The sequence below is a fragment of the Hemitrygon akajei genome, chromosome 9 (assembly GCF_048418815.1).
Source record: "Hemitrygon akajei chromosome 9, sHemAka1.3, whole genome shotgun sequence".
In the NCBI taxonomy this organism is placed as follows: domain Eukaryota; kingdom Metazoa; phylum Chordata; class Chondrichthyes; order Myliobatiformes; family Dasyatidae; genus Hemitrygon; species Hemitrygon akajei.
Window position 1 is genome coordinate 44579761 of NC_133132.1, and position 14030 is coordinate 44593790.

Sequence of the window (14030 nt, forward strand, 5' to 3'; positions counted from 1 at the left end):
TTGGTGAAGGAGATAGAAATCCATGGAAAAAAGGGAAAAAAGGAAGGGGGAGGAGCACCAAAGGGAGGCGATGGGCAGGCAAGGAGATAAAATGAAGAGGGACAAAGGGATGGAAATGGTGAAGGACAGAAAGGAGGCATTACTGGAAGTTTGAGAAATTGATGTTCATCAGGTTGGAGGCTACCCAAACAGAATATAAGGTGTTGTTCCTCCAACCTAAGTGTGGCCTCATCCCGACAGTGGAGGAGGCCGTGGATGGACATATTGGAATGGGAATTGGAACTGGAATTAAAATGGGTGGTCACTGGGAGATTCCGCTTGTTCTGGCGGATAGAGTGTAGATGTTCAGCAAAGTGGTCTCCCAATCTATGTTGGGTCTCACTGATATATAGGAGGCCACACTGGGAGCGCTGGATGCAGTAGATGACCCCAACAGACTCACAGGTGAAGTGTCGCCTCACCTGGAACAACTGTTTGGGGCCCTGAATGGTAGTGAGGGAGATGTAGGGACAGGTGTAGCACTTGTTCGCTTGCAAAGATAAGTGCCAGGAGGGAGATTAGTGAGGAGGGATGAATGGACGAGGGGAGTAGTGTAGGGAGCGATCCCTGTGGAAACCAGAAGTGAGGGGGAGGGTAAGATGTGTTTGGTGGTGGGATCCAATTGGAGGTGGCAGAAGTTTCGGAGAGTTATGTGCTGGACGCGGAGGCTGGTGGGGTAGTAGGTGAGACAAGAGGAACCCTGTCCCTGGTAGCGTGGCAGGAGGATGGGGTAAGAGCAGTCATGTGTGAAGTGGAAGAGATGCGTTTGAGGGCAGTGTTGATGGTGGAGGAAGAGATACCCCTTTCTTTGAAAAAGGACATCTCCTTCGTTCTAGAATGAAAAGCCTCATCCTGGGAGCAGATGCGGCGGAAACAGAGGAATTGAGAGGAGAATCAGATGTGAGGGTGGAGTACGTCTCTACCAAAGGAGGATTGAAGCTCTCCTTCCCTTCACTAGCCTGCAGGCCAGCCATGGGAACAACTGGTAGGTTGTGGTATGAGCCGATGGTGCTCATCACAAAACCTACTTATGCGACCACTGGCACCAGGCAGACAATCTCTGAAGAGTAACGATAATGACTGGAGTCACCCATCTGGTGAAGACACTGCCCAGAAGGCGGCGATGGCAAGCCAGTTCTGTAGAAAAATGATCCGCCACGTCATACTACTGGGCACATAATGATGATGGTGAATGGGAGAGGGGTGTAAGTCAGAAAGTAGACAATGTGTGGAGATATTGGAAAGAGATTAGGAATGTTTGAAGGAGGGAGGTGATGCAAGAGAAAGGGTAGGGGAAGTGGAAGAAGGATGAAGCAGCAGGGAGACCAGATAATGGAAGGGAGGGGACAATGGAGAAGGGCAAGGGAGACAGGTGGTGAAGGACAGAATTTGGATGTAAAGATATAGGAAGAGAGAGAGGCGAGTTGGAGTGGGGTTGGAGAGAGGGAGGAACAAGTCCAAGAACAGGGCTTTGGAAAATCAGGAGGAGTTGCAGAGAGCAGGGATAGGGTGCAGATTGGAAGGAGTGTAGTTTGGGAAGAGCAGGGTAAAGTAAAAGCAATGGAGAGAGGAGGGTGACCATGAGTTTAGAGGGAAAGAGTGGTCTGAGGGAGGGTGTTAAAGGAGGAGTGTATGGTAGTGGGGATGGGGGGGGGTGGTGGTGAGTGAGGGAGAGTTAGGAGGAAAGAGGCAGCAAGGAAAAGAGGATGCAAAAACAGAAATATGCAATGAGGATACAGGGAGGACCAGGGTGGAGTGAGAGGAGGTGCAGGGGAAGGGAAGGAACTGGAGACAGGTGCTGGAATGCAAGCACTGATGCCTATTTGGGGTCCAGTGTTGGGAAAGTATGGGAGGGAAGTAGGGAGAGGGAGAGGGAGAGAAATTAGTGTAGTGGACTAGTGAATATGGGAAAAGAGACTTGAGGAATGTTATGTGGAAAGAAAAAAATGGAGGAATGGAAAAGTGGAGGAGTAGGGGAGAGGAAGAAAGGAGGAGGGAAGGGAGGGGAGAGGAGAGTGAGAAGGAGAGGAGGGTAGAGGGAAGGAGGATGGGAGGGATGGAGGGAAGGGGAGAGAGAGGGAGAGAGAGAGAAGGGGAGGGAGAGAAGAGGAAAGGGTAGAGAGCAGGAGGCAGCAGGTTGGAGAGGAGGGTGGAGAGAGAGAAGGAGGAGGAGGGGTGGAGAGAAAGAGGGGGCAGGTTTGAGAGGAGGGTGGAGAGAGAAAAGGGGTGGGTGGGAGAGAAAGAGGGAAGGTGGGAGACAAACAGAAGGAAAGTGGGAGGGGAGAGAGGGGATAGAAGAAGTGTGAATGAAAACAAGGAGAGGTGCGGGGAGGAGAGATGGAAAGGCAGCAGAATGGGAGATTGGGAAGTTGAGACAGGAAAGGAGAAGAGATAGAGGTTGGACTGGGTGCAAGACACAGCAGGAGGAATGTCAGAGGCAGGGAAAGTAAATGGAATTGAAAAGGGAATTTGAAGGAATAGAATGGAGGGGATTCAGATGGATATTGGTAGAGGAGAGGAGGAAGTTAGTAGAGGGCATGCCAAGGGTGGGAAAGTTGGGGGGGGGGGGTTGTGGATGGACTAGGATGTGGGAATGTGATGTAATGGTGGGAGCAGGTGGGTGAGGTGCGTGAGGAGGAAGAATGAGGGAAAGGGAAAGTTGAAGAAAGTGGTAGAAAGGATTGGCGAAGGCAGTAAGTGGAAAGGAAAGCAAGGGAAAACAGGGGTGGAGGGGATAGTGAGGCAGGCAAGGAGGAGGGGTTGTTGACGGGCAGGTCGTCAGGAGCAAGGTGTGGGTTGAGCAGAGTCGAGGATGTTTAAGTGGGTACCAAAGAAGGTGAAGTAAGGAGCAAAAGGAGTGAATGGCCAGAGGGCAGTGAGGGGTGTGAGGTACATGAGGGGAGTGGGAGAGTAGTGAAGGAGAGAAAGGGAACGGGGGAAGCAGAGGGAGAGGATGTAAATGAGGGGAGATACAGAGGGAGAGGATATAGATGTGGAGAGACATTGAAAGGGGAGCAGAGAGAGGAAGATGATGTAAATGAGGGGAGAAGTGAAAGGGGAGCAGAGGGAGAGATGTAGATGAGGGGAGAAATGGAAAGGGGCAGTAATGAGGTTGGGGGCAATCTAGGAGAGGTGCGGGAGCGTGGCGGTAGGAGTGAAAAGCAGTGGGGCGGTGCAGGGGACGCGGAGGAATAGACGAGGAGCGAGAAAGGGATGGAAAATGGGAGGAGGAATATCAGGAGTCGGTATGGAGGGGGAGCGAGAGGGTGGGGCCGGGAAACAAGGCTGTCGTGGCCGCTGGGGCTGGGGCTGGGGCTGGGGACGGCTGTGAGCTGAAGCCCCTCCCCGCCGCTGCTGTCTCCGCCCCGGGCAGACTGTGTGTTTGTGTTGGGAAGGGGGAGGGTGGCAGCTCCTGGAATAAGTGGGCTGTCGGTAGAGCCCGTAACTCGCAGACAGACAGAAGGAAGGAGAGGGAAGGGAAGGGAAGGGGTAGTCTCTCGCTCTCCTCTCACACATATAGACAGGAGGAGATGGCCGGCCAGCTGCAATCTTCACTGCTGACACCAGCCACATCTCCTCAGCCTCCCTCCTCATCTCTCCAATGACAGCCGACATTTGTCTCTCCTAGAGGCGGGGAAGAAGGGGGAGGGGGACAACAAAAAAAAAGGGACGAGAGGAAAAAAGAGAAAGAGGCTGTGGTAGAAACAACAACATCAACAACAACAAAAAAATCCAGACGGGCAGAAACCGGCGCCGTCACATTCCGGTTGGAGGAGGTGGAGGAGGAGGAGGAAGAAGAGGAGGAGGGAGGAGGCGAGCGGCTCCCTCCCTCCCTCACTCACCATGGCAGAGATGGAGAAGGAGGGAAGACCGCCTGAAAATAAGAGGAGCAGGAAACCGGCTCACCCCGTCAAGAGGGAAATAAACGAAGAGATGAAGGTACGGGTTGGTAGTCGCCTCATCTGGCGCCCGGCGCTCTGTTGTTTGCATCCACTGTCGAACGGAACACAAGGGGCATCTCTCTGTCTTTCTCCCTCCCTCTCTCTCTCTCTCTTTCTCCCTCCCTCTCTCTCTCTTTCTCCCTCCCTCTCTCTCTTTCTCCCTCCCTCTCTCTCTTTCTCCCTCCCTCTCTCTCTCTCTTTCTCCCTCCCCTCTCTCTTTCTCTCTTTTTCTCTCTCTTTTTCTCTTTCTCTCTCTCTCTTTCTTTCTCTCTCTCTCTTTCTTTCTCTTTCTCTCTCTTTCTCACTCTTTCTCACTCTCTCTTTCTCTCTCTCCTTTCTCTCTCTCTTTCTCTCTCTCTCTCTCTCTCTCTCTCTCTCTCTCTCTCTCTTTCTCTCTCTCTCTTTCTCTCTCCGTCTTCCTCTTTCACCCTCTCTTCCCTCCCCTCTACCCCTCCCCCTCCCCTCCCCTCTCTCCCCCTCTCCCTCCCCTCCCCTCTCCCTTTCCCCCTGCCTCCCCCCTCTCTCTCTGCTCTCTCATTCTCTCATTTCAGTTGTTTGTAAACACTGAACCAGCTGAATTTTTCAATTTTAATATTAATTGCTGAGTTCTCCAAGATTTACTGTGCTTTTTCCTCATCTGTTTAACAATGGCCTTTAGCATCTCATAACATCTGGGAGAAAGTGATGTTTTGCAAGTTTGGGGTACATTTGGAGATGGTGAGTGGGCATCATTCTGCATTTAATGCCACCTTTATTCCTAGATCCAGAATGCAATTCTCTCCGTGCCACACGTAGGGTTGGGTACCGAGTAACCCAGTCCCTGCAATTTTCTTCCAGCTTTTCTTCACACCCCTGTTTTCCTCTCTTCTTGCACCTAGGGGCATCTGGTTTGCTAAAGGCAGCTGTCACATTTTCTGATCAAAGAATAATTTTGCACCTCGCCCCTTTCTCTGAGTTATCCCAGTGTTTTCTGCAAAAAAAATGTGATAAACTATTTGCTGTGTACAGTTTAATACAGATGTGTTGAACTATGGCATTGTGGTATACAGTGTACTACAGATGTACGTGTGTTGAACTTATTTTTTCATTGGTCATTTGTGGCCTAAATTCCAATAAATGTTTGAAGTATCTTCAACTACTTAAAGGTATTGTATTTTTGGGGGAAAAAAATGGTTCTCACAGTTGTTATTACTGACAATACTTTATCTGTTTCCAAACAATTTCTATATGAAACAACTTAGAATTCTCCAAATAATCATTTTTGAATGAACAAAACCATATTGCTTACCTCAAATCGCAGTTCAAAGCACTTGCAACATTATTTTTTCCTTCCTTTCACAAACAACAAGATCAGTGATCAATGTTATTTTATCACTTGTTATGATTGCTACAATATTAATAAGATTTTGCATTTGTACTTTTGTTGATCTGCATTGTATATTCTATTTGTTGACTTTGTTTACTGAGCTGTTAACTGTGGTTATGTCAAGGTTAGAGAATGATGATAATTTGATTTTGTTAAACTTGGTGCGTTCCTGTGCTACCTACCTGGTGTGCCAGCATGGTAATGATGGTAATGGTAATGTCCTGCACTTCAAATGGAAAATCCCACACATTATTGCTTATTACTATTATTAAGGGATGAACTACTATTGAGGGATGTTTAAAATTTGTAAATTAAATCATAAGAATGTAAATCTTGTGTGGATCTTTCATTTAGGATTGTGAGGTTGATGAATTTTGAACAAGTTTCACTCTGAAATTTAATCCTGGTGGGTATAAGGGCTGACTGTGCGGGATAGCGGCTGGACCCTTTGGGGTTGTGTTGTTTATTTTGGCTGCAGCAGGACTCAGCGGTTTGTCGGATAGTCATTCCTCTGTAGCTGATGTTTGTCTGAGCTGTGGAGGAAGAAACAAAAGCAACGTTATGTTATGCGAAGGGTGCAGGGAAACGGGCGAGGCAGAGTTATTAGGGGAAAGATTTGTTTAAATGCTGGGGCTCTTCATCACTCTGCAGATAACACTTCACTCCTGTGAATGTGAGCCAGGTTAAAGGATGATTTGGGGCAGAGATAAGCCATTGTTACGTGAAGAGGTGTTAGGTCTGTGGTCTCAATAAGTTTATAAAAGGGATTTTGTCTAAACAGTATCTTTTCATAGATGTTGGCATTCTCACAAGCATGAAAAGACTGAAGATGGAAGTAATAAATCAATTACTCTTTCATGGAGTAATTGAATGCAATAGAAAATTGATTACTGTCTTCTATTCATGGTGGACAAATTGTTCAAGGCAAACTAAAATGTATTTTGCATCTTTTACATTTCAGTTCAAATTCTATCAGCTAATATGTTTATTCAAAAGCTATCTAAATCTGTGTTTGAAACATTTCTCTATCATTTATAAGTGCGAATGTGTGAAAAAGATTCTCATTTAATTTTAAGAACACAATGTACCCTTGTGTGGATCTGTATCTGCAAAACTAGAAGAAAGTCTCAGTGTGTTTCCTTAATTTGACTGACTTTCATCTGGACTAGTGTAAAATAATCCTGGAAAGTAATCAGGGCAAAGCAGAAAGAAAGGAATGCATACAGCAATAGGCACTCGACTTGAGCCTAAGCTGTAAAAACTGTAACACGAGCATGCAAGGCAGATCAACTTTCAAGCTCTAAGGTAGAGAAAATGAAAGGGAAGTGGTTGGGGGGGGGGTGAGGGAGGTAGGGGCACTAAGGAGGGGGGCAGTAGACGAGGGAGGAGAGAGACAAGGAATGAGAAAGACTCTTTGGGAAGTGGAGGAAGGGCCCCTCTGGGTAACTTGGCACAGGATTAGGGAATTTTATCATAGTGTACAGTGACCTACTCAAGTTACAGCTTATATGGGATCAAATTGCTTCCCTTGCTAGCAGAAATACAGGGAGTTTGGTGTGATTTTATTGCCCTCCTGGGCTAATTTTAAAAAATTGGTTTGAGTTTTTGCTTAAGTCTGTGTATTTAAATAAATGTCTAGAGTAGCCTTTAACATTGCATAATTTGTTTTGGAAGACAAGGGGTATTAGACTAATTTAGACAACAATTGTTTTTAGGTGTATTTATGATCATTTTAATGATGATGTTTGTCATTTTGAATTAATCTGTTGATTTAGTAGTTGGTTCAAGTTAGAGGATGAAAGAATATAATTTCTCCAAACCTTAAACCATTGCTGGCATTTGAATTGTCATTTTTCAGTGATTTTTTATTTGCAAGACACCGATTGGGCATATTTAAAAGTCACATTTTGCAAACCATAATATTAAATTTTTGTGAAGGCTTTGAAGTTTGGTCTGATTCAACAACGTGATCATATTGCTTTTGTTCTGCAAGTTAATGGCATTGATGTCCACAGGTTTGGTATTGGTTGGGAAATAAGAATGAGAATAAGAGTTGCAGATGTAGAATTCATCTGTATCTTTAACCCATATTTTTGTTAGATGTCTTGTAATGCTATATTCAGTACTTGCACAAGAAACAGTCTGGTATTCAATTATCCCTTAATTGAAATGCTTAGATTACATGGTGAAACAGATATGCCATTTTTTTTTAGGGTTGTCAGGGGTGGGGGTGGTGGCTTTGGAGGCTGCTTATTAGCCCCATTACTGCTGAATTTCTCAATGAACTCCATCGGCAAAGTCCCTTCTGTTTATTGTGTCTTGTCTGTTCATCTTGGAATACTGCCTCCCCCATCATCCCTTTTGTTTTTGTGGGTTCCATCCATTGACACTACTTTCTAGCGTTCCCCTGCAAATGTTCTTTTAAGGGTGCATCACGTGGGAGCTGGACATGTTTATGCGAACTTCAGATGTGGGTGGGTGGGCTGCTTTGGTTGGAAGGTTGTCACTGTTAACTGGGCTCCTTCAACACTGTTCAGGTTGGTAAACGTTTGACAATATTTGCACATTGAAATAGGTGCTTCAGCCAAAGTAAGTAACTTAAACAGGTATTCAAGTGATTGTTACTGTAACATTGAGAGTCTTAATTGTTTTAAGATGAAACTCTCAAGAAGCATTAATAGAAAGGATATTTCCCCACCACCACTCCCCAACTCCATGTCTCTCAGGTCCTCAGAGCCTCCATCTTTCTCCCACTGTACCTGCCCTGAACCCCTCAACCATCCCTTCTCCTCTGATGCCACCAACTCTCTCTCCCCCCCCCCCCACCACTGATGGCCCATTCTCCTGTCTCCGACTCTCCTCCTCTCTTAGACACCCCCATCTTCTCTGCCTCCTCTGGATCTTTTCATCTCTGATTGCTGACGAGACATCAGCCGGCTCAACTTCAGGTCTCCTGTCTATCCCCGAGCCTTCCCCCCCTCTGAACGCATTGCCCTCCACTCTCCATGCCAATCAGAACCTTACCGTCAAATCCGCGAACAAAGGAGGTGCGGTTGTCGTGTGGCAAACTGACCTCTACCTTGCTGGGGGTCAGGTGGTAACTCGCGGATGCTTCCTCTGACCTAAACTTTGAAAAGGACCCACTCTGGACCATCAGAAAATTGTCTCCGACACCATCGCTAATATCATCTACTCTGGAGATCTCCAATCCGTTGCCACTAACCTTACAGTTCCCTCACCTGACACAGCTCGTTTCCGCCTCTTACCCAAGATCCTCAAGCCTGACTGTCTGGGTAGGGCCATTGTCTGCCTGCTCCTGCCCCACTGAGCTTGTGTTCTCTCATACCTTGACCACTCTATCCTCTTTAGTTCAGTCCCTGCCCACCTACCTCCACAACACTTCACACGCTCTGGATCTCCTCAATAACTTTAAACTCCCTGGCCCTATCCATCTCATTTTCACCACAGAAGTCCAGTCCCTGTGCACTTCTATCCCCCATCAAAAAGGCTTAAATCTTTCCGCTTCTTTCTCGACAAAAGACCAGACCAGCTCCCCTCCTCTTCCCTCGTCTATCTGGTAGAACTGGTTCTCACCCTCAGTAATTTCTCCTTCGACTTCTCCCACTTTCTCCAAACTCAAGGGGTAGCCATGGGCATCTGCATGGTCCCAGATTTGGCTACATGGAGCAGTTCATGTTCCAAGCCTTCCCTGGTAAAGCTCCCCAACTCTTCCTGTGTTACGCTGACAACTGCACTGGAGCTGCTTTGTGCGCCCATGGTGAGCCCTTCAATTCCATCAACTTTGCCTCCAACTTGCACTCTGCCCTTAAATTCAGTTGGTCCACCTCTGACACCTCTCTCCCCTTTCTCGATCTCTCTCTGTCTCCATTTCTTGAGACAAGCTGTCAACTGATAGCTTTTATAAACCTCACAAAGGAGGAAAATCTCCAAATGCTGGAAATTCAAGCAGTGCACTCAAAATGCTAGAGGAACTTAGCAGGCCAGGCAGCACGTATGGGGGAAGAACAGTACAGTCGACGTTTCGGAAGGGTCTCGGCCAGAACTGTCAACTGTACCTTTTTTCCATAGATGCTGCCTGCCCTGCTGAGTCCCTCCAGCGTTTTGTCTTTGTGTTGCTCTTTTTTGAACCTATTGATTTTCCAAGGCTATCTTGATGAGACATCTTCCCACTTTGTCTTCTGTAAGAATGCTATTCCATGTTCTCAGTTCCTTCATCTCCACCACATCTGCTCCCTGAATGAGGTTTTGCTTTCCATGGCTGTCCTCCTTCAAAAAAACCTGGCTTCCCTTCCTCCACTATTGATGCTGCCCTTGCCCACATCCATTTCCCTGACATCCATACCATGCCTTCTTCCCACCACCTTTCCAGGAATAGAGATTCTTTTGTCCTCATCTATCACCCCATTAGCCTCTGATCCAACACATTCTCAGCAGCTTCTGCCATCTTCAACAGGATCCTACCTCCAAACACATCTTTACCTTCCATCCCCTTCCCCCATCCGACTCTGCTTTCTGCAGGAATCACGCTTTCCGTAATTTCTTTGTCCATTCATTCCTCTCCACTAATTTCCGTCTTGGCAAGTATCCCTGCAAATCACAGTAATGTTACACCTGCCCATTCACCTCCGCCCCCATCACCAATTGGGGCCCCAAAAATGACCACCCAGGTGAGGCAACACTTCACCTGTGAATCTGCGTTAGGTTGTTGGCTGTATCCAGTGCTCTTGATGCAGCCTCCTGTACGTTGGTGATACCCAAAGTAAATTGGGGGACCACTTCGTCGAGCATCTCCACTAAATCTGCAATGTCGAATTTCTTGGTGGCCAGCCATTTTAATTACCATCTCATTTCCAGAAACGGCATGTCGGTTCATGGCCTGCTCTGCCACAATGAGGCCACGCTCAGGATGGAGTAGCCTCACATTCTGTCCAGCTAGCCACCAGCAGGATTGCATGAACATCGATTTCTCCTTCCAGTATTTTCTTTTCTGTCCCTTCCTCCTATTCCCCACTGGGCTCTTATCTCTTCTCCTCACCTGTGCCCCAGTGCCCCTCCTCCTTCCCTTTCTCCCATGGCCCACTCTCCACCCCTATCAGATTCCTCCTTTTCCAGCCCTTTGCCTTTTCCAACCATCACCTCCCAGCCTTTCTTCATTTCCCCCCTTCCCCACCCACCTGGCTTCACCTATCACCTTCTAGCCTGCCCTCCCCCCCCCCACCTTTTTGTTGTGGCATGTTCCTCCTTTCCCTCCAGTCCTGATGAAGGATCTCAGCCCTCAACTCATTTCTAAAGCTGCTGCCTGACCTGCCGAGTTCCTCCAGCATACTCTGTTGAGTTGCTCTGGATTTCCAGCATCTGCAGAATCTCGTGTGTTTATAACATTTCCATGCTGTGAATGAATGGTCCTAAATATTAAATTAGGAATTGTCTGTAATGCATTATCTCATTCATTTCAGGTATTCCTAAACAGGTACAATTAAATAAGTGTGCTCAGTTACCAAAATAAAACTTCAATTACTTTGTAATTCTTCTAAGGAATAAGCAACATGAGCTATTGAGGTAGACAGAATGGAGGATCCTAGGTTGAATCTGTGACTGGATAGTTCCAACCTGAACTGGGAGTTAATCTTGATATTCTTAGTTCAGGGATGGGGAAAATATACTACCCAATCTTAACTATCCTTACGACCTTACTGTCTTTATGTGTCTCAATATAAAAGGCCAAGTCAATCCAATTGGAATGGTGGTTGTTGGTGAGAATGTTCTGAATTTTACAACCATCATTCCTTTTACTCAGGATATAGAGAACTTCTGATGATCCAACATCCTCAGGGTTTTGATGGTGTTGCTTGCAAGTTTTTTTGGAATATTGGATTTAACTACTATTAATATCCCGATACAATTGTATTTAATTTTTCTTTTAACTTGCGCACTGGTATAATAAATTTTGTAGAGAGCCTATTGAGTTTAACAAGAGCAAGAAAAAGAAGGCAGCGAGTTTCAGCTTTAAACACTTCAGCTTGTCGAAGTAGTTAAGATCCTGGTTCCAGCTGTAAACTGGGCCTGCATTCCAGACTCTGATTTTAGCCACACACTTGTCTCACAGTCTGGACCCCCAGCTCTGATCAAACAGCCCGTCCTATCTCCAGATTCTCTAGCAAGCATTCAGGACTAACGAATGAGCCAGTTGCCGAGCCATCGGGATTCCTAAACGATCGAGCTTTACTGTACCTAATAAAAGATATTAAGCTTCCCAGTTGAAGGCAAAAATGGGGATCTGTCCAACACTTGTTTCTGATGAATCTTTGGGCATTAACTCACACAAGCCCCAAGCCCCGTTAAAAGGGCAAGTGAAAACTGTGACAGCGTGCCATGTTTTAATCCAAGGAAAGGTCATTGACCGGAAATACTGATTCTTTGTTTCCTCACAGACACTGCCTTTTTTTTAGTGGGTATTTCTAGTAGTTTGCTTTCACTCACTTTGAGCGTGTTTAGTTTTTCCTGCAGAAGGGTTTGATTGTGTACCATCACTTTTAAACTAAGTCTCTTCAATGCTGTGCGCGAGGCAATGATTTCAATTCATTATTTTAATTGGTAGGAGACATCAAGGACAACCATGCCACAATAAATATATTTTGCTTTGCAAATATAATTCAACTTTTGCTAAGGCAAAGGTCATTCACATTGCTTTGAATTGTTTTAATCTGAAAATGATATAGTTGGGGAACTTTGTTTTGACTGGGAGCATAGGAACAGGCCATTCTGCCCACCATGTTTGTGCTGATTAAGATGCCAATCCAAACCGCTCCCGTCTGCCTGCACATCACTCCTCCATTCTTTTCCTGTTCATGCGTCAGTCTAATTGTAGCTTGAATGTTACTACTGTATCTGCTTCCAGCTCTTCCAAAAACAAACCCGTATATCTCCCCATTCTCAACAGTGCACATACTTTAATAATTCAGAGGTTCCCAACCTGGGGTGCACGGACTCCTCGGTTAATGGTAGGGGTGCACGGCATTTTAAAAAAGAAAAGTTGGGAACCCCTGCTCTGATTGCTCTTCTCTTTCCACCTTTTCATTTCTCTCTACACCAGCTGTTTGACTTGAGGTTTCTGTTGCTCGTTGGTCCAGTTGTGAGAACAAGTAAGGTGATGAAAGCTGCATTTCTGAGCAGGCACAGAGCATTGAATTAAGGGGCTGCATTGTGCACTATCACTATGGTTTGGGGGGGGGGGGGGAAGCACAGGAGGACTGTGGGCAGCAAAGTGGAGAGAAAATCGAGGAGAAGGTGGAGTTTGAGATCTCAAGGAAGAAACTCATATCAAATGTAAAGGATTAGAAAAATTACTGGATAAACAACGTGGGGTTTACTGCTGTAAAGTGTATATTTAAACAAAAGTTTTGAGGTATGGTTTGATTTCATATTCTGTTAAAATTGCTAACTGATTTGTGTTGCTCTGTCAGTGGCCTGACTGAACCCTAAAAGGTTAGTGATTTGCTATGCTCCTCCCCACTGAGTGTCAGGAAATGGCTATATTTAACTCAGATTAATCTCAGTGCAGCAATTTGAGGCTGTATTTCATACCACAAGGGTCCTGCTATTGATGTGATTTATGGTCCTAATATATCACCCAACCCTAGAGGCCAGGCAAGAGAACAATGTAGGTTTGGAGTCCCATTCCCAAGGGTGGTAGGTTATTTCTAAAGGTTTTTGAAAGATGTGTGTGTGTTTTTTTTTACTTCTGACCCTCTTTATGTCTCGTCTAATCTCGCTCTCTGTGACTAAATTCATTTTGACTCCAATACAGTGTTTCCTTCTATCATTTGCTGCTTTTATCTTTCAAAAATTCACTTTGGTGAACTAAACAAAAGAGCAGAGTATTTGTTAAATGGTGGGAGAGGGTAATGTCGATGCTCTTAGGGGCCTGGATGTGTTTGTACACAAATTGTTAAAAGCCAGCGGGTAGGTGCAAAAAGCCTTTAGGAAAGCAAAGGGCATATTAACCGTTAGTACACAAGAATACAGAAATCTTATCGTAGTTGCACAGGGCCTTGGAACGTCTCATCGGATGAATCATGCACCATTTTTGTATTCTGCTGAAAAGGTAATTTCTGATTATTCTCACATGTACCAAAATATAGTTTAAAAAAAAAACTTTGTTTTACGTGGCATCCATACAGATCTTTTGAAACATTGAGTACCTTGTGATCGCGCAAAGGAAAAATGGTAACAGTGCAGAAATATAGTGTTGCAGTCACAGGGTAAGTGTAGTGCAGGGTGATAAATAAGCTGCCAGGGCCACAGTGAGGTTGATTGTGAGATCAAGTTAATCTCTAAAAGACACAAATGCTGGAGGAGCTCAGCAGGTCCGGCAGCATCTATGGAAAGCAGTACAGTCGATATTTCGGTCCGAGACCCTTCATCAGGACTAATGAAGGGTCTTGTCCTGAAATGTCGACTGTACTTTTTTCCATAGAAGCTGCCTGACCTGCTGAGCTCCTCCAGCATTTTGTGTGTATGTGTTGCTTGGATTTCTAGTGTCTGCAGACTTCTCTTGTTTTTCTCTGCAAGTGGTCATTTTAAGAATGTCCCTGTCACAGAGGGATGGTCGATGTACAACGAGAGAGCGAGTTGATTGGGAATATAATCTCATGAGTTGTGAT

At 45.7% G+C, this 14030-nt stretch overlaps 1 protein-coding gene across 11 annotated transcripts in view; it reads left to right on the forward strand.

The window, feature by feature from the left end:
* The first annotated feature begins 3415 nt into the window (after positions 1–3415).
* Positions 3416–14030, forward strand: part of sobpa (sine oculis binding protein homolog (Drosophila) a) — a 305749-nt gene continuing 295134 nt past the window's right edge. For 5 of the 11 annotated variants that reach the window (XM_073055859.1, XM_073055858.1, XM_073055861.1 and 2 more), the window contains exon 1: positions 3417–3978. In XM_073055859.1, the coding sequence (XP_072911960.1) occupies positions 3883–3978 (96 nt within the window). In that variant the 5' untranslated portion in view covers positions 3417–3882. Of the gene's footprint in view, positions 3979–4576; positions 4698–14030 lie in introns of those variants that run through there. The other 6 variants (XM_073055863.1, XM_073055864.1, XM_073055865.1 and 3 more) reach the window with 4 other exon arrangements.